This window comes from Porites lutea, chromosome 10, assembly GCF_958299795.1.
Source record: "Porites lutea chromosome 10, jaPorLute2.1, whole genome shotgun sequence".
In the NCBI taxonomy this organism is placed as follows: Eukaryota; Metazoa; Cnidaria; class Anthozoa; order Scleractinia; family Poritidae; genus Porites; species Porites lutea.
The window spans coordinates 26,888,362-26,908,673 of record NC_133210.1 but is presented as its reverse complement, the minus strand read 5'-3'; the positions used below and the strand labels follow the sequence as shown (position 1 = coordinate 26,908,673).

General features: G+C 41.9%; 1 protein-coding gene across 1 annotated transcript in view; it reads right to left on the bottom strand.

Annotated features, from left to right (window-relative positions):
• The window catches only part of LOC140949725 (uncharacterized), a 38,318-nt gene that overhangs the window by 15,242 nt on the left and 2,764 nt on the right, over positions 1 to 20,312 (bottom strand). Inside the window, exons 2-4 of the mRNA XM_073398863.1 lie at positions 11,202 to 17,777; positions 8,933 to 10,606; positions 1,630 to 1,905 (exon numbers count right to left, since the gene is read on the bottom strand). Coding sequence (XP_073254964.1) covers positions 1,630 to 1,905; positions 8,933 to 10,606; positions 11,202 to 17,777 — 8,526 coding nt within the window. The remainder of the gene's footprint in view (positions 1 to 1,629; positions 1,906 to 8,932; positions 10,607 to 11,201; positions 17,778 to 20,312) is intronic.

Genomic DNA, 20,312 nt, shown 5'->3' with positions numbered 1-20,312 from the left:
GTTTGTTGAACCTCTTTTATTTGGACTTAAAATGTATAGGTTTTCGTGGTTTGAAGAGGGCATAATGGCGTTAGGGACATACAGCAGCATAGCTCCCCGGGACGACTCCCTTGGGATGCTCGTGGTCCCGCTTAGGGTGTAAGTTTCGGATCTTTGTCTCACTTAGGGTGTTCCATTATATTTAGCCGTAAAGGTCTCTTTTAGGGTGGCACACGAAGAAATATTAAAAAATTATAAATTTCCGACGAGCATACCCGCCTCTTTCTTATGGGAGTCTTCCCTGGGCATGTCTCGCGCCTCGTGTCTCTCCAGCAGCACTGAGGGACTAAACTGAGAACCTTCGAATAATTAGATGGTCTTCGCATTTCAATTGCACTCCAGTAAAGCCATTAGATTATACATGGAGAATATTTATTAAAAAGGAATGTATGTACAGTAGTGTTACGCGACAATTCAGACGAGGTGTTAGTGTCGATGGAAATTCCTTCATCGCTTGGCTTTGCTAAATGTTACTCTACTAAGACATCGAAAATAAAGAGTGTCTTTGCCTAAGTAAGGAAGTTAAGGAAAGAATGCAATATCAGCGCATGAAATTTCCGGGCGCCTAAATTTTTGGCGTTGTCAATCAGACTTTGAGAGTGAGTCGCCAAACTGGGGACTAGAATTCTTCAACCCAGCTCACTTGAAGACCTTGTGAATTGCTTGAAGCCAAGCTTGTGTCCGAAAATTGGCTCGATATGCTCGAGAAAAAAAGAGAAGTCACCAGATGCCATCTTTGATTTCCATACGTTTTGTTTTGCTATCTAATGTCCTTTTAGCCCTTATATCCACATACCAATTCTCCAAACAGACCTTTATACACTTCCTTAGAGAATAATTGAGAGAATTTGATAAAAGATCAGAGCATTCTCTCTCAGGTGATTATTTCATTAATTCTCCTAACGTTTTCTCTTTATTATTTAATAATATTGTTAGGAGAAAATATATATTGATCACCCTTGGGACTTAAAGGGTTTAGTGTCCTCTTAGTAGTTCACTTTGAGGTAGACTAGATGTTTTTAATGCATGTCATCCGCCAGCATAAGTTTCATTTCTTATTAAATACAAATCAGGTGACTGACCTTTTGGAATTATCCGCCAAGTAAGGCTTTCGGACAGAAGGGTTGATTTCATGCCCTGTTAAAACTGAAGCTGTTGAAGAATTCCTATGATGTTACCATTTAAGTTAAACCTCTTTGACAGAGCTTTTGTATAGGGCTATGTATTTCTTATGCTTTCAAGGGCCGACCGTGATATTCACGAAAAATCGCCCCCAAAAAACCCATTTTTAATTAGTTCACACCTTGTAGAATAAATTTGTCTTGATCTTGTTTAAATACTCTTCTGCACTTCATCGATTGCGTCTTTGCTAAGCTAGCGTCATGTACCGAGAAATTCGCGCTGTTTCGCGTACTAGCGCTTCTTTAAGTCTTCGAAGCTGAACTTAGTCGTAAGACACCGCTGTATTGCTATTTTTACTCAAACAACCTTTTTAAGTCTTAATATATTCTTTACTATTTTGCGTGCCTCCATTTACTCTAAGAATCGAGAAAAAAACACGCAAAAAGGGCGCCAGCTCGCTTGACCCACCTCGCTTGCATGTTCCCTCTTGAGGCCATCAATCTCTGCTCTGTGTTTCCGATACAACTGCTCGAAATCATTGAGGTAGCCCTTCGCCTCGGAAATACGCTGGATCGTGATGTCGCCTGGCTTTGAAGCTTGTGAAAGATCGGACGTTTTGTAGCTTGAGCGTCGAACAATCCGCATAGGTGAAGGTGACCTCCTGCCACCGCCGCCGCCACCATTCACTTGCAGCAGCGTCTCGTTCGTGTCCGTCATTGTCGCGTTTGGTATCCCACAACAGACTCAACGGTTCTGTATCGTAGGTTTCCCTCTTTGAAGTGTTCTTGTCTCGGCTCGGGTGTATATTTGCACTAAGAGATCCAAGGTACTGCTCGATTGGTTAATCTTGACTCGACTGCGGATAGTTATCAACGTTTTGGTGTTTTTATGCTGCCGAATGTCATATTTGCATACACCTGTCATCCGTGACACAGGAAAGTACTGCTCAGATGATCACATTGTGGGATTCCATCAACAGTCTCCAAAGTTATTTCCAACACATAAACAATATCACAGGGACTTACTTCTCAGAAGCGTTTATTTGAATGGCAGGGGTTTCAACAGGCACCGACGACCGACTAAACATTTCGGCCACTTGGATCAGAGAAGTCGGCTACTTTTGCCCCCTAAATTGGAAGCTGAAAGGACCAAATTAAAAAAAGATTCTGTCAAAACTTGTATTAAAATTCAATTTGCTGGACCTAGACAGTATTTTTGCTTCAGATTTAAAATATTTAAGAAAAATTTGGGACATAAAGTGCATTACTTGTCCAAATTGATAAAAAATATATTATCTTTTGTACTCACTTTAGTGCCCAGAACGCTGGAAATCGCATTTTAGGGCATTGAAATTTCGGAATTTTCAAGGGACGCACGCCCCCAGACCCCTCTAGAAGATGGAGAGTAAGCCTCCTTTCGATACAGTCGGTTACTTTTTTCAAACCTGCTGGCTACTTCAATTTTTATTGAAACCCCTGGAATGGTCACACAGGGAGTCAGAATTGAAGACCATTTTGTGCAGCATCATTAACAGAAGCGTAGGAAGTACCCCCTCGTAGCTCTTGTTTTATTGGCCATAGGTTATCAATTTGGGTCATGAGTGGCGCACTGAGTAATATTTCGTTTTTTCATACCTTAGAATTTTTTCGTACCTCAATTTCGTCCCTATATCACCAAGGAGATGAAATCCAATGCAATAAGTTTAAAAAAAGGGTGTAAAAAAGGAGTTGAGCACGATTATTTAACGTCAGGTTTATCGTTGGCAAGAGAAAAAGGGCTAAAATCATATTCCTGACTTTTTTCAGATAAAACTACTCCATCATCTTCCATAGCAACTGCTGGTGCCGAAAATATTTTTCAAATATTCCTCTTGCGATAAAATAATCAGTCACGCGGACTTCAAAAATGTCACCAAAAGTGGGGGTGTCTCCTCATAAATTACTTGGCATCTGCTCACTAGCTTTCTTTCCAATCAAGGAAGTCGAATATATAGGGACTGCATTATTTAAAAACAAAGCTGTACGTGTAATGCCTTTTAAATAAAGTCAATTGTGTTGTATAATTGTAGTGCAATCGGTCGGCTCGCTTGCTTTCATTTGAATCAAGTCACACATAGGGATTGCATCATCATCGACAAGCGATGTGTCCAAAGGTATAGTACCATGGGGTTAAGCTAAATTTCAAGACCTTAGGAAAGTGCTGCTTACTGAGTAGCTTAGTGTTGACCCTTATTTGTATTTTGTCCAATTTCAGTTTTAGAACGTTGTCTGTAAAGATACAGAAATGTTAATACATAAGGAACATTTAAAACGAAAATTATTCTATTTTATATCATGGATGAAATGACGTGACATCTCGTTCTTAGGAGTCATAAGTCCCGTTCGCGAAGCTCTGGTTAATAATACGTGTAAACAAAAAAAATTAAATCGTGTAATGCTAAACTGGGACGACAATGAAAATGGCATCAAGACTAATAGATCTAATTAGCAAAAAAACAAATTGCACGTGCAGCAAACTTTTTCTTCTAATTAGCAAAAAATAAATTTGCACGTGCAGCACGCTTTTTTGTCTTTCCCTTGCCGCTGTTTTGCACGACTACAACGCTGTTTTGTACGACTAAAGGGCCTGTTTACATGGGGTGGGGGACCCCGGTCTAGTGGGGTAAGTTTCTTTTGTTTTCACGCGCTGGGGGACACAAAACAAAAGAAACTTACCCCACTAGACCGGGGTCCCCCACTCCATGTAAACAGGGTCTTAAAACGTCAAACTTCCTAGTTACACACTATTTTTATGGAGGAATTTTCGTATATGCTTATCCAATATTTTGTTTCCTGTGTTCATGTTCGACTTTATTTTTCACTGCCGCTCATTTTCGCCTTGCTGGCCGTTAGCATTTCTCATTTTCTCACCGTCGCTTTGACTTTCCATGTTTTTCTTCTTACGAAATTCGTATCCTTTGTTTTCAAGAACTCGCTCTAGCTCTTTCTCTGTTATCCACGTTAGTGTAAACGTAAAAAATAACGTCGAAAAAGACACGACTTTGTTGTTGTTTTTTCTTTCTAAAAGTCCGGGCGGCCATGTGATTTCCTTCCAAATAAAACCTTGAGTTGCATTTGGGTTGCCATACCTGTTGATTGAGTTATTTTACATTGGTATGCCTGTGGTGCGGATGGATGGTCGTGCGGGCGGTCGGTCGGTGTACGGTCACGTGATTGCCAAATTTTCTCGGATGGGTAGATTACCACATTTCCTTAGATATGGGGCTCGAAGCGCCGCGCGTTGAGCTCCGCTGTAAATTGTCTCTTATATGCGGACGATGTAGTGATCTTCTCTAGATCAGCAAAAAGCCTTCAAATAATCTTTAATAAGCTGGAATCTTTCTCTGAAAATACCGTTTTAAGTGTAAATTTAGACAAGACAAAAATTATGATTTTTAATAACTGTGGTAAGTCTTTAAACAACTACTTGTTCAGATACGGCGCTGATGAACTGGAAAACGTCAAATCCTACAGATATCTTGGACTCATAATGATTCCTTTTGGAAACTTTAATCTCCCTCAAGAGCTGAAGAAAGTTGCACTTAAAGCACTCTATAAATTACGAAAAGAGATGGGAAACCACTTCAGAGAAAATGTAAAATTAACGATGAAGTTGTTTGATGCACTGATATCTCCCATACTCGTTTATACGAGTGAAGTGTGAGGGATTGATTGCAGTGGACAATTAGAAAAGGATCCAGAAGAACTGGTTCAAAATAAATTCCTAAAGTGGTTGCTGGGAGATAATAAATACTGCAATAACAATGCATGCAGGGCTGAGACAGGAAGGTTCCCAATGAGAATTGAAGCCTCGACAATGTAGGAACTTTAAGTTCTGGTTAACCTTAACCAAAAATGATAACAAATTATCTTAAATAGCATACAATGACATTAAATGGAATGAAAATAAAGCTCTCTGGAGCAAAAAAATCAAAAGCTTATTGGAACAGATAGGATTAGGAGAACTCTGGATGAAAGCACACTATAGGGACATAGGAATCGTAAACATGATCAGGCGACGACTTAAGGATATCGAACTACAAAGATGGCTAAGTGAAATAAATAACGACACCAGAAAAGATGCTAACCAAAGCAACAAAATGAGAACCTACCGGTTATTCAAAACGGTAGACAATTACAAATGTGAAGATTACCTACATCAAGTCACCAAATATTTTTTGGCCCTTCGGGCCTCAGTTTGGTCTAAAATAAGGGGGCGGGCCCCCCGGGCCCCTCCAGGAGTTTTTGAGGTGTTGAGCCCGTAAAGTGGCTAAAATGTCAAGCTTTTTGCTGTCTTTCTTTCGATGCTAAAACGTTTCTTCTCATCAGTTGAATTCCAAAACGAATGGTCCAGTTTTGTTATTGAAGACTATATTTAGGCAATGAAACCGTTTTCTGTGGTATGTTGCTACGGATGGCAAGGATGAACATGGATTGAAACGTGAAAAAAAATGTGTCAACTTATTCATATTTTAATGCTATGCCTGCAAAAATCACTAGAATAGTTGGATCATTTTACGTTTCTGGGAAACTGCCCACCTACCCCTCCCCTAAGCTAACATTAACACTTACTTCTCACTTAGGGCCAAATGCTGGCTTAGGGGAGGGGTAGGTGGGCAGTTTCCCAGAAACGTAAAATGATCGGAATAGTTGTTATGATTAGTGCTCCCTATGCGTTTTTTTTTTACATCTCCTTCATAACTACAGGGCCTTTTTGTGTATTTACCACGTTCGCATAGACCATAATGCACCTTATTTACCTCCCAAGAAGAATAAGGCATGGCAGTACTAACATGACTAACCTGTTCTAACGGGAAGTTCCAAAAATTATCGTATTTCCACGCTTATAAAATGTCAAAAAGGGTCAATTTTGTTGTCGTAAATCCTTTTTTAACAGTAATTTTCCTTTTTCTTAAGGGAAAGTTCATTTAATATGACAAGGGGGGGGGGGGGATGAAGAAATTGAAACTCGAAGCTTGAAATTGTAGGAGCCAACCTCGCTAGCGGTTCAATTTTTTAGGAGCCCCCTCCTTGGTAGTCGAAAAAATTTCAGAGCCCCCCCCCCCCCCCTCCTCCTTCATTTCTTAACATTTCTTGTTACAGAGTCATCGTTTTTATAGTTCCCGTTAGCAGATTTTGAAATCTTGTTGAATCAATGTGGTTTTATTATAAAAAGTTTGAGCATTTCTAATTTTTGAAATTTTCTAAAGCATTTTTGGGATGAACAAGAGTGTAATAATTACTGAGACTACATTTGTTATATCTGTAAACCACGTGATATAGCTGAGTTGCACAGGTCATTAAATTGTTGAGTTGAAAACCATCCGATCTGTATGATGATGTCATGTGTTGGTTTTGAAGTATACAAATTTTCGGAGCCCCCCCTCCTAGCGCAACAATTTTTTCAGAGCCCCCCCTTCGGGTGTCTAAAAATTTTCGGAGCCCCCCCTCAATATCTTCATCCCCCCCCTTGTCATATTAAATGAACTTTCCCTAACTTTCAGTTTTTCTGTCGGATAGTGAATATGTTTTTATTTGACGGGGCGACCTACAAGTAGCATATTCCTTTCATGTAGTGCAAGGAAAGACTTTTCACACGCAGGGAGAGGATTGCATCAAGTTGAATCTTTTCCTGTGGGGCCCGTGGGAGGACATTGTTTTTGCAGCTCCCGCACAGGCTAACTACTTCTTCCAAACACTGTATTTAGATAATCATTTAGCGTAGATATACTCTACGGCCAATAACTCCGCGCAATAATTTTGTTTTCTTTGAAATCGACTTCCAGATGACCTGAAATGACTCGTCCCCTCCCTGCAAAATTCGGCCCCATTGAAGGGAGACTGGGACACGCAAAGCCTTGTGGGAGTTTCGTCCGCCATTTTGTCTTTTTTCCGATATAGATGGAAGGTAATTCTTGATTGGGCGTTGCCTTCACGGGCAGCCCAATAACAGGGTCACTAGGCTTCGGAGGCCTCGGCGGTACACCTCTACCCACGTTACCCCTGAGCGTCTCCCGGGAGTAAAAGCGTTATACATAATAAAAGAACTATACGCAAATTATGCATACTGCTTTCCTTATAAAGCAAACATTTATGAGCAATTAAAACATACATAACTGCACACGGGAACGAAATTGTTCAAAATAATCATCTAATTAACACAGGTAAAGGTTCACAACCAGTAACTGTGAGCACAGATTTAATTCTTTAAATCCGTTGTTCAAATTGACTGAGTGTAATGCAGTTCAGGCATCAAAATTAGAGAACTTTAGATTTGAGGACGAGAAAGAGTACGAGATTTAACTTTAATTTTTTTTGGCGTGTTCTCCAAAAATATACACCCCGGAAAGCTTCATTTTACTTTTTTTTCACCGAAAAAGTTAGTATGGTTATTTATACTGAAGGAGGTTCAGTCCTCTCTCGATAGCAAAATGATAAAACTTCTTACATTTAATAACTTGTTCCCGCCACTACGACATTCTCGCTATGACCCGTTTTATGACGACGACGGCTTTCACGTTTTCCCGCCAAAATGACGCTGGCTCACGCATGAGCAATACTCAGTAGTCGTCCTCGTCCTCGAATCTAAAGCTCTCTACTGTCCTTAATATTAAGGACCTTAAGCAACCACGACGGCGACGGCTGTAAAAACGTCACATACAAAGTGAGTACGCGCTTTTGCACACTTAGGATGCTTTCAAGTCAGAACTGGCCGGCCGGACCATTGCCGGACCAGTCATTTTGACGATGAAATTGGCTTTTTCCAAAAGTTTTTGCAGAAAAACTATCTCCTCCGTGCGTAATATTTAATACTTGATTGATCTGACTGGATAGTTATGATTTAAAGTGAAATTCTCACTACGACGGGAATAGTTTGGCCGCACAGTTCTGACAAATGGAAAGCACCCTTAGACGTTCTTAGTCCATTTCGTTTTAGTTGGTCAAATTTTGGCGCATTTTTTGGAGTTCGGTTGTTAAAGACTGTATCTGACTTCAGAAAAAGAAAAGTAAAATGTTGTCTTGTGTTCACATGCTCCAGAAAAGTGAAATTAGGAAGTTTCACGCCGTAGTCGTGCAAGGACGGCAAAGAAATGTACAAAAAAGCGTGATGTATGTGCAGAGTTGTTGTTTTGCTTAGCTAAACCTATTGCCTTTTTGCTGTTCTCGTTGCCCTCGCCTTCGTCGTTGCTAAAGCTCCCTGATATTTTTAAATGAGAACAGTACTCAGGATTACATTAAGTTATGACAGCTGTTCCTGTTTTTGCTTTAACCTTCCAACTACTAAAAACATTTAATTGTGTTGCGAGAGTTTAAGCTTAGCAAAATTCTCTCATGAACACCTTAACAGTGAAATCCAGCCACTACTTTGATAAACGTTTTTTCCTTTGAGAACAAAATTTCCAAAATGTTTTGAGGTGAGTCCTAAATGCCCGTTCTTTAGAGTACTATATTCTTGTAGTCATTCTATTGACCGACGATGCAGGTCTGTGTTAGGACGAAGTGTCTCTCAAATCTCAAATACATCTCAGAGACTACAAAGACTGATTCTTTCTCACTCTACAAAATCAAAGACGTGATAACGTTTTCCCATTCACGCTTAAAGCTAAGCTAAATAAAAAACTTGCCGAAAGGTCACCAATTGTCTACAAGCTATGGTAACGTTTTGAATTGGTAAAAAAATTCTGGAATATAAAAGGGTGCTACTCTAAAAGAAGTCCTTATCTAGTCATTCAAGATTTGACTTTCCTGGACTTGCTGCTCTTAACTTTAACTGTGCGGGTCGTCACAGTTGTTCCGCCACCCTCAAAGTCATCGTCTACGTCCAAGTCAAATCGGGTAGATTCTGCAGAGGGTCCAAGGTCTTCATCACCTCCACCAAGGGTAAAGAATGACTCAATTTCGTTCTTCGTAGCTTTCGAATACCCTTCTGACTTGAGAGCTTCATTTTCCCGCTGCAGCTCGCTCATGCTTAGCTTCAGTGACTGAATTTCACCAGAGCGTTGCTGATCTTCCAAACTCCTGGCTCTTCGGTAGTCATCGATTTCCGATCTTAGAAGAGTAATTTCACTGGCACTTTCCACGGCCTCGCTTTCCTTCTTGCTCAGTCTCCTCTCCAAGTCTTCCTTTTCACGGCGGAAGGTGACACTTTGTTCTGAAAGCTGAGAAATATGCTTGCTGATCTCTTGGGATTCAGATTCTCCCTTGCTGTGCAGAGCAGAGAGTTGAAACCTCAAGCTTTCCTTCTCGCGCTCAGCATCTTCAAGTTGTTGCTCGAGACGGACGATCTTATTGCGCTGGTTGGTGACTTCAACGACGATCAGAGCCTTGGACTTCACAATAGATGAGTTCTCTTGACTTAGCTCCGTCATACGTTCTTGCAAGACAGTCAACTCGTTCTCTAAATCTTCGTTTGCTCCCCTGTTGATCTCATACTTTTCCTCTAGTTCAGAAACTCTTCTCTGGTAGCTGACAACTTCTTCGCGTAGTGTTGCGCTTCTGATTGTCTCAGTGTTGTAGTTGATGGTCAACCTTTCAATGGTCTCATGCGACCCATGCAGTTGATGTTTAAGCTCTCCGATAACCTTGTAACATGTCAGCAGCTCTGCTTGCACCTCATTCTCTCGCTCCTGGCTGCGTTTGTAGGCTTCTTGCAATTTGGCGTACGCCCCAGAGTCATCATACTCGTGCCTGGTGCTGATGTGGATTTCGTACTCGGCCTCGATCTTTGTGATCTTCTTCTGCAGTATCTCGTACTCCAGTTTGAGGGAATCCTTTTCGCGTTTGGCAGCATCCAGCTCGGACAGGAGGTCGTTGATCTTTCGTTTTGCTGCTTCGAGCTCTACGTTGAGCCTGTTTTTGTCTGACGTCAGGGTCTGATTGTTGTGTTCTAAGTTGCTGATTGTCTTCTGCATATTATCCAGTTTGTCTTCTAAACGCTTCTTATCGGCGTCCAGGTTGCCGTAGTTGTTCTGTAACGTGTTGTACTTGCTCTGCCACGAGGCAATATCGCTATTAAGTCGGTCACGTTCACTTTTAGTAGCGTCAAGGTCGTCTTTCATGTCAGGGAACATGTCGACACCAGCCTCCAAACCGCCACCTGAGACTTGACGAATCACTGTTACAGAGTCACGTCGAGACTCGTCCAAAGCCCGTTTGGCGTCGTCTAATTCCATTTGAAGCCTGGTTTTGTCTTCCAGTGCCCTCTGAAGTCGGTTCTCGAGGTCATCTGCTCTGGGTCTCATCTGGTTCAACTCAGTCTGCAAGTCGCGCTTCTCTGTTCCAATATTGTCGAAGTCGTTTCTGAGGTTTGCCAGTTCGCGTCTGAGTTTTTCCAGCTGAGCTGCTAGGTCAGCGTTCTCTTGTTCCAGACCATCAATGGTATATTTCCTCTCTGACCACTCGTGCACCTGGAATCGAAAGCAATTTCTGAATATTAAGATAGTTATCAGCAGTATTCAAATTCCTGGAAGCTAGGTTAAATTCCAGAAAAAAATGAAGGCACGAAAGTAGAGTGTGGCCTATAGGGCCACACTCTTTTACTGGTTGTCCCAAAAGTTCGTGCAGCAATTTCAACCAAGCGGTTAAGTTTTGGTTATGTGCCCTTTTCAATAAAAACTTTGGAAGAGTTATTTTTCACGAAGAAACATCTGATTTTCGACATGTATAACACGTGTTTTTATATAGGTAAATTTCTATTCCCGTTTAGCCTAGATCTCAGCAACTTAACAGTTCATGACTTACAATTCCGTAACGTCTGCATGTGAGAATTTATATAAACCGAGAATTACTACAAGGGCACCAGAGGATTTTCCGCTTTGTTCACTCAATGGTATAGGAGGAAAAAACGTGATTACACTTAGCCTGACAGCTTTTAACAGCTGAAGAGAAAAACTGTACCCAAGATTTAAGGGTTACAGAGTATATCTTTCAATTTTAACCTTCTCCATATGCAACATTCGGATTTACTTCTCACATGAAAGATTTAGTTAAAATCTCATGTACCTGTGAGTCGTACTGCTGTTGCAATTCTCGCAGTTTCTTCTGTAGCTTGGTGATTTCCAGTTTCAGGTCTTCGTTCTTAATCTTGACTTGGTCAAGGGTACCTTGCACATGAGCGTGCTGTTTAGCTTCCTTCTGGAGCTCATTTTCTAGGGCATCAATCTTGTCACGTAAGGTCTGTATCACGCCGTTTAATTCACTCTTTGTATTGTGACAGGACTTTGTGGCTGCTTCGAAGTCTGTCGCCTTTTTATAAGCCTCCATAAGCTCCTTTCGCTGTTCTTCAATCTTTTCTTGGTCCTCATCTTTTTTTGTTTCAAGCTGAGCCATTCTCTCCCTCGCCTTGATCAAATCTTCGCTGTAGTCCTTTACCTTTACTTCGTAGGTTTCGTTCTTAGCCTCCAGACGGTATATCTTGCTCTTAGCGGTGTCCAAGTCCTGCTGCATCTGGGTGATTCTGTTCTTCCACCCAAGGGCTTCGTCGGAATCAACCATGTCCCTGGACTGTAAATCGTTAATTTCCTTCTCCAGTTGTTCAATTCTCTTTGTTTTCCACATGGAGTCTCCTTCTAGAGCATTCTTGGCCCTGTTCAAATCTGCGAGTTCGCTTTCTAACTTGGCTACCTTGCTGCGCAACGCTGTGGCATCTTTATCTCCATCCTCCTTCTCTCTAAGAATCCTTTTGTACGACGATTCAAGGTCGTTGTATTTCTTCGAAGGAATTGTATCATCTTTAAACAGGAACGTATCGGGAGCAGACTGAAGACTAGGGCCAACATTTTGCACAATAATATCACTACGGACTTCCTTAGCCTGACGACTGGCTTCGAGTTGCACTTTCTGCTCGGAGATGGTCTTCTTGAGAAGGGTGATGTCCTGTCTGAGGCGATTTTTGTCTGCTTCCAAGGTCTTGATACGATTTTCCAGGCTGCGTATCTTCTTAATCTTCATGTTGAGTTCGTTCTGCAATCTTTCGATATCGCTCAAGGCATTCAGATACTTCTTTTTGAAGTCCGCCGCGTTAGCATTGGCTGTGGCCAAATCCTTTCGCAGCTTCTCATTCTCGTCGCGGAGCAAAGTCATATGGTGTTCTAGGTCGGCAATTTTGGCCTCTTTTTCTTGTATCTGCGCACTTAAGTTATCCACTGTCTCTCTGAGTTTATCATTGGCATCTCTCATGTTTTCCAACTTTCTCTTCAGCGAGGTGATCTCCTCTTTCAGCTGACGTTCGTTGTTTACGTGCCAATTTATCTTACTCTGACTGTCGTCCAATTCTCGTTTCAAAGTTTGAATCTCTCCTTGAAGGTCGCGCACTTGCATTTTGGAAGATTCTAGTTCGCTTTTTGTCCTCTGCAAACGATCTTGAATCTCGGCCAACTCCCCACGCAGATTGGCCTGCTCATGTAATGCACGATCTCTCTCAGCCTCCAGATTATGGTTCTTCTCTTGTGCCCTGAGAAGCTCTTGGTGAAGGTTTTCGTTCTGTGTGTTTGCCATGTTAAGCTTCAGCTCACTGTCGTTCAGCTTTCTCTTGATCTGGTAAAGTTGGCTTTCAGCTTCTGCACGACGTTTCTGCACTTCAGCCAAAGTGCTCTTGGTAGCCTCCAACTCCTTCCTCAGCATCTGGTTATCACGTTCTAAGGCGTCTTTCTGCGCACGTAAAGAAGCAACAATTCCTTGGCCATCAGTCTGGTCTCCTGCTTTCTGAAGGCGAATGGTGAGCTCTTGGATGCGTCTCTGTAAGTCTAAGATGCTTTCATCGTTCTCCTTCAGTTTCTTGTCGCGGTCATCTACTTGAGCTTGTAGCTGAGCCTTTGCATCATTCGCCAGTCGGAGCTGTTTTTCAAGCTGAACGTTCTTTTCTTTCAGGTCTTCCAAATCTCTTTTAAGAAGTTCAGCTTCAATGCCATCTCCCGCAGATTCAACAAAGCTCTCTAATTCTACCTGAATAGAAGGTTCCATGGGTGGTGCAGACTCCAGGTTAAGAATTTGTTCTTGTGCATGCTGGAGTTGGCTTTGTAGCTCTTGGCCCTTCTCTTCGCTCATCTTATGGGAGATGTCAAGTTCCGCGATTCTTCGTTTTAGGGATATATTCTCTTCGTCAAGACGCTTAGCTCTGTCACGGTTGCTGTCACTCTTCGTTTCGATCAGACTTACTCTCTCGTTGGAAGATTGATATGCCTTTTCCAGCTCCTTAATCTTTTGAAGGGCTGTTTCGTAATCATTCTCCAGGCGTCTCAAGTTTTTCCTCAAGTTATCGAGTTCCTTATCTTGAACTTCTTCTTTGGCTTTTAAGTCAGCAATGATCTTGTCTCGGTTTTCAATCTCCCTGTTCAAGAAGGTAATTTTGCCTTGAAGTTCTGTAAGCTGCTTGTCAACGTTCATTCTTTCTTCCCGAAGGGTATTGATTTCCTTTTTCAATTCTTCGATCCTCTCCAAGAGTGTGTTCTTCTCCGTTGTCAAGTCTCTGATTTGCGCCTCCAATTTAGCGATTTTCTCAGCACTGACTTTGGTCTCGTCAAGTGCTCTGTCTCTCTCGCCAGTAAGTTTAACAATCCGCGCTTCCAGCTCGTTTATCTTGTTGTGTAGATCCAGGATCTCGTTTTGCTTGCGGACATCTTCGGCCTTAAGGTTGTCGTTCTCCTGTTGTGCGTTTTCTAAGCGGGACTTTGCAGCATCGATTTGACCCTCTAAAAATTCTTTGCCGGCTTTCAAGCTCTTAATCTCGTTGTCCTTCTCTGCTGCTTCTTTTTCGGCTTCTTCAAGTTGTATCTTGTTTTCTACAATGGCTTGTTCAAGGTCCATGTTTTGTTTCCTTGCCTTCTCTAACTTCTCTAGAGCATCATCCAGTTGCTTCTTGAAGGAGTCCTTCTCTTTGGTCTCATTGTCGCATGCTACTTCAAGCTCAGCCAACTCATTGTTTGCAGCTTCGAGATCGCTTCTAATCGCCTGTTTTTCCTTGTCACTTCGATCGTAAGCAGACTGTAGGTCTCGAACCTTCTTGTTTAAGGCATTTATTTTGGCTCGAAGATCAACGTTTTCTTGTTGAACTTTGCGATAATCAGCCTCCATCTTTTCCAAGCGGGCCTTTAAAGTTTGTAATTCTTGCTTGTATCTGTTTTCTCGGTCCTGGCTGGCTTTGTAAAGGGTTTCAATTTCAATGTACTGAGTGTCATGGCTTGAACTTGCTCTTTCTCGTTCCTCTCGCTCCTTGTTCAAGTTCTGAATGGTTACTTCGAGTTTACTCATGTTGAGGTTGGTTTGCTTGAGGCTGTTCTCTAAAGATTTGATCTTATTCTGGGATGCTTCAAGTGAATTTCTTACAGTCATCAGTTCTTTCTTCAAGTTCAAAAGTTCCTCATCGACAGCAGCCTTCGCAGTTCTTAGCCTCTCAATAATGGAATCTTTGTCCCGAACCTCTTTAACACGGGCCTCTAGCTCTTTTTCCAGCCGACGTAACTCCGTTTGCAGCGTTAGATTTTCTTCCTTGACTTTTTTTAACCTGTCATTCAGGTTCTTGACCTCCTCTCTCAGGTTGTCCCTTTCTTTCTTAAGAGTGTTCATCTCGGACTCCATGATCGCCAGCTTGTGCACCTTGTTGCTCAGATCAGACTCCAAAGCATTTCTTTGTTTCTTCAGATCTTTTATCTCGTTTTCCAGCAGCTGAACTCTTTTTTTTTGGTCTTCCAGTTTGCGCTCCAATCCTTTTTTGTCCGATTTAAGACCATCAGCTGTTGCATTGGCAGAAATGATGTCACGCTTCGCATCAGCTAGCTCGTTTTGTAACTTCTTAATTTTTTCATTAAGCTCGGCATTGGCTTTGTCTTTCTTCGCTATGATGTTTTTGAGTCCCTCGTTTACCTTTTCCTGCTGGTTGACTTTCGCTTGAAGATCGTTGATTTCAGCCTTTGCTTTCACGTTCTTATTGTTCGCGTCTTTCAAGTTCTCTTTAAGTTGAGCACTCTGTTTGCGAGCAGCGGCAAGTTGGCTTTCTAGACTGTCAATCTTTCCTTGAACATTGTATAGGTCATCTTCTGCCTTCTCCTTATCTTTTTGTGCAGCTTCTAGGTCGTTCTCCTTTTGCGCGAGGTCACTTTGTGCAACGGCAATTTCGCGTTCGAGGTCAGCTTTTTCACCTTCTAGTTTTGGAATCCGATCCTGCAAATTGGTAATCTCCTCGTTGGCAGCTTCGAGTTCGGCCTTCAGTTTATCAACTTCTTTGGTTCGGTCTCTTTCTTCCAGCATTTTGATCTTTATCTTGAGGTTTGCAATTTCTTTCTCCAGTTGCGCGTTCTTTTCTTGTTCCGCTTCCAGTTGACTATCTTTGTCTCCGGCCAGACTCATAAAATCCTGATAACTGCTTTCCACTGTGTTAACTTTGTCAGCAACTACTATGCATTCACTCTGAAGCTCTTCGTTCCTTTTGACTGTAATGTCGATTTCTCCAGTCAGTCGATGAATTTCTTCATTTTTCGTGTTCAGATCCATCTGTAGTTTTCTTCTTTCTTCCTCGACAGCGGCTAATTGCGCTTTTGTCTTCGATAGCTCTGCTCTAATATCGTCATTTTCTTTTTCAAGATCTCCAATCTGAGTTTTGAGTGCCGCGATTGTCGCATCTTTGGTGTCTGCTTCTCTGCGATAGTTATCAATTTGTCGTTGTGCCTCAGTGAGTTGCCGTTTGAGCTGGTCAATGTCATCGGTAAGCTTTTGAACAACATCCTCGTGTTTTTTAGCATCTTCTGCCAGAACTAAGTTCTTACTCAGTTCGCTTCGAAGCTCTGCCTCGATCCGCGCCAGACTCTGCTTCAGGTTATTCAGTTGTTCTTCCAAGTCTCCTTTTTCTTTCTCGGCAGCTTCAAGTGCGGTTTCAAGCTCAGAGTTATTCTTCTGTGCGTCTATTAAATCTCTCTCAGCGTTATCCTTCTCTTCTTGGGCCTGTTTAATATCCTCCTCCAGTTCCGCTAGTTTCTTGTTAGCGTCCATCACCTCGTCGTTGAGTTCGTTCTTTTCATCTTCAAGCATGTTGTTCTGAATGTTGAGTTGTTGGACGTCCTGGTCTTTCTCGTGAATGTTGCCTTCAAGGCGGCGGATCGTATCCCTCAAGTCATCGATAACTTTTTGTTTTCTTGCATTATCGTTCTTGGCTTTGTCAAGGTTACGCTGTGCCTCCGCTAGCTGAGTCTGTAGTGAAGCGATTTCTTTCCTTAGCTGAGAGGTCTTGTCCTTTTCAGCATCCAAATCTGCTCTTAACTGAGCCTTTGCTTTGTTGGCTGCAATAAGCTGCGCTTCCAAATTTGAGTTTCTAGCTTTCAGGGTGTCTATCTCACGCTCCAGTTCGTCACGTGAATTCTCGCTCTTTTCCAAAGCTAGTCGCAGTTCCGAAATCCTTTTCTCCATAGGCGCGAGACGCAGCTTTAGGTCATCTCTCTCTTTGGAAGTGATAGAGTGACGGGATTCTAACTCGTTGATCTTACCCTGGTGTCCCCCTACTCTGGAGCGTAGACCGTCAACTTCACTCAAGTTAGAATCATGAGAGGACTGAAGCTGCACGTACTTGGTATTGACACTCTCAAACTCGCTTTCCAACTCGTGTATATGCGCCCGGCAGCGCACCAGTTCATTCTCCAACTCTCTTACCCGACTTGTTTGCTTAGAATTCTGACTTTCAAGAGTGGCCACCTTGCTGTTGGTAATTGCGAGCTCGCGTTGGAGATCTTCATTAGTGGATCTGAGGCTGTCAATAACTGCTTCCTGCTCAGCTGTCCGCCTTTCCGAGGAACGGAGCTCATTCTCCAGGTCTTTTACGTGCTTCGCTTCCACTTCTGCGCGCATCTCGCTCTGGGAGAGATCCTGTTTTAGCTGTTCAAGCTGATCTTCCAGTGCGCCGTTTTTCTGCTCTAAGTTTCGGATCTGCCTGTTCTTTCCCTCTGCCTCATCCCGGAGTCTATCAGCTGCACGCTTGTTGTTGACCGCCTCGTTTTGCGCGCTTGATAACGCTTCCTTGCTTTTCTTCAGATCGTCTCGTAACCTCTCTAGCTGCCTCTTAAGATCCTCGCGTTGCTTCTGGGAATTCTGTAGCTGCACTTCAAACTTTTTAACCCTGAGATCGCACTCTTTTTTCGTGGCATCCAAGTCCCTTAACGCTCTATCATAATCAGCCTGTAATCGGGCTAACTTCGTTTGTAAGTTAAGAATCTCCTCTTGGAGCCCTTCTTTTTCATCTGCGGAGCTTTTTAACGTGGCTTCGTACTCAGAGATTTGCGAGCTGAAGAATTCTTCTTCCATGGGAGCCGACTCCTGAACAGTGATTGACTGACTGACAACCATCTCAGACTTCAATGTGTCCAGCTCCCGCTGCAGCGCCACTTTGTCGGCCTTGAGAGACAAAATCATGTTGTTCTTGGAGGACAGCTCACGTTGAAGCGCTTCCAGCTCCGTCTCGCGTATGAGAAGTTTTTTTCTGATGGAGACTAGTTCTTCATTGAGCCTGTTTCTGTCGCTCTTGCTCTCCTGTAGCTGCTCCTCTGTCTGCCTTCTCTGTCTTTTCAAATTCTCGATTTCCAATCTGAGTTGTTGAACCTTTTAAGGCAACGGAAGAATAACGAGTCAGGTGGTTGATAGTGCGTTAACAAGTGCATGGAGCCAGTATTTATGTTGTTTGATGCCCACTTGACGCACGAGCATATACTTAACGCGACTACAAATTGCTTTGGTCATTTTGATTTCATTTACCACTTTTAGAAGATAATGAAATTTGAGTTATAATTCCCATTTCTTATTGAATGTGTCGCATATTAGCTATTGGTTTGTTTACCACTAACTTACATAATAGGCTAAGGAGTGGGATCGAGGTTTTTTCTAAGCCCGGGTGGTCTTGCAAAAACTGTTTGGGTTCAGTTGAGCGTGATAAGCATGGCTTTTGTCAGATCGCCTCTATTTTTTTTGTATGCTCAGGCCTTCCGTTCGTGAGCGGCGGAAGGGAAACCCTCGTAAAAATGATTTACAAAACTGCTCAAGTAAGCGTTTTTACTTTTAGGGCCTAAAAGGTTAATAGAGCGATAGGGAATCGTGTTCAAGGAAGCGCGAATTGCAGATAGCACCACGTGATCACAGTTTTGCAAACACTGCTTAACCATAGATGATTTTTACAGTGACGTCATCATAAGTCAAAATAGCGAGGTTTTACGAATTCTTATGTACAGTAGGTTGAAGATAAACAAAAAGTAAATCTTTGTACAAGTTTCCATTCCCGTAGCATCATTCATTTCGAAAATACAGCAACTTGAACTTCCGAGTTTTCACAGTATGTGACACCAAAATAGGAATGCTGTCTCGTTGAAAAAAAAGTCTCTCTTCTTGATTTTCAGCAGTATAACCATTTCAAGTATTTGAAGATATGTTTATGCGCACGTATGCTAGTTCTTGAATGAAAAGAAAGAGCTTTTATAGAAAAAGTGAATGCCAGATGTTTTTGTTGCCGGCGGCCATATTGCTGCACCAAAACGGTGTACACCAATATGACGTCTCCATAGAAAGCTCTACAAAGGTGCGTGAAACGTTTCGGCAAATAACTCAGAAACTGTCGGTCACAAAGACCTGAGACTTGGACAAATTGTTTATATATTAGTCTTTTATAACATGTCCTTCTCTTGGCTTCTTCCAGTGGACGGTTTCCAATTTATTTTTTGTTGCGTGACAGTGAAAACGATCTATATCTAGCCGGATTTTTGAAAACGTTATCGCCAAATGGACCTTTTGCGTCTCCAAAGTAGCTATTATAAAAACTAAGAGTGTAACCGTCGCTTATTTCGCTTCTCCTCCTTTCTTTCTTCTTCGTTACTGTGATTTTGGAGCTTCTCGGGCTTAAGAAACCTGCCTTTTGACGCCTTTTCACTCTAATGACTGCAAATTTCGTTAGGTTGGGTTAGATATATATTAATACATTTACGCTGACTTGACGAGGTTTTTGATTTTTTGTTCTAAAAGAAGGCACCACTTAGAGTGATCAAAACAATAAAATGACGTCTGAGGAGCGCGCGCAGAAATTCCTTACTGATGACTCTTCGCTACCCAGATCTAGATAGTGATCTGATTGGTTTAAGCAATTCTTTCGCGCTACAACCAATCAGAAGCATCATACTGAGACCTGGGTAGTTTCACGTCATCAGTATTTTCTCAGGCTGTTGTAAACTTTCCAACAATTACGCTCCTACGTAAACATCCCGTCGCGGCTAACCGCCCCTGGATTGAGTATATTGAGAATATTGCTATCTCGCCTTGCTAAAGAATGGTATACTGGTTTTGACGTATATTTCCTTTGCTGCGTTATCATTTATGCGTAGTGCTCTTGTCTAGGACTCTTTTGTACTTAAACTTTGTACTTCTATTCACGCCCGAACAGCGTTCTTGATTGTGTCCTCGAGCAAGCACGTATTTGCAGAGCGTAAATTTAAAAAAAAAAAAGGAAATTCAAAAAGGATGTTCCTAAAACGAAAAAAGGGGAACAGGGCAAAAATTAGAATGGGAAATAGGGCTACTGCTTCAGCAAAAGCTAGTTTGTTGCCATATTTCATTTCCCGTTCCCAGTGTTTGTTCTTCGTTGCCAATTCCTTATGGCCTTTTTCTTGCCTTAACAATCCTCGAAAATCTCTCTTGTTTTAAAATCTCCCATCCTTCCTACATTTCTGATTATATTGCGTGCATCCTCGCTCTTTATTCTTGTGAGCCTTCTAGTAAGCCTCTTGACATTATAATCACCATCAGATTTTTTTTTTTTTTGATACATTCTTGATGGTAGTATATCGATAATCGCCTTAGACAAAAATACAAAGAAAAACAGACGCTCGTTCTTCCAGCTTGGCATCGGAAATGGACTATTTCATTAATCTTTAATTTCGCGTTTTTCGCGGCAGCCAAAAAATTGCGGAAATAAATCCTTGCGAAATTTAAGTAAATATTTGAAACTACTTAAATAGAAAATTCAAATCACCGAAAAAACAAAATTGACTTAAAATAGCAACAACATACACAGGATATGTATCGAAAATATAACGTGCTAACTGGTTATACTGGTAAGCTCCGGTTTTTGTATCTTCAGGACGTGAAGCCCACCTT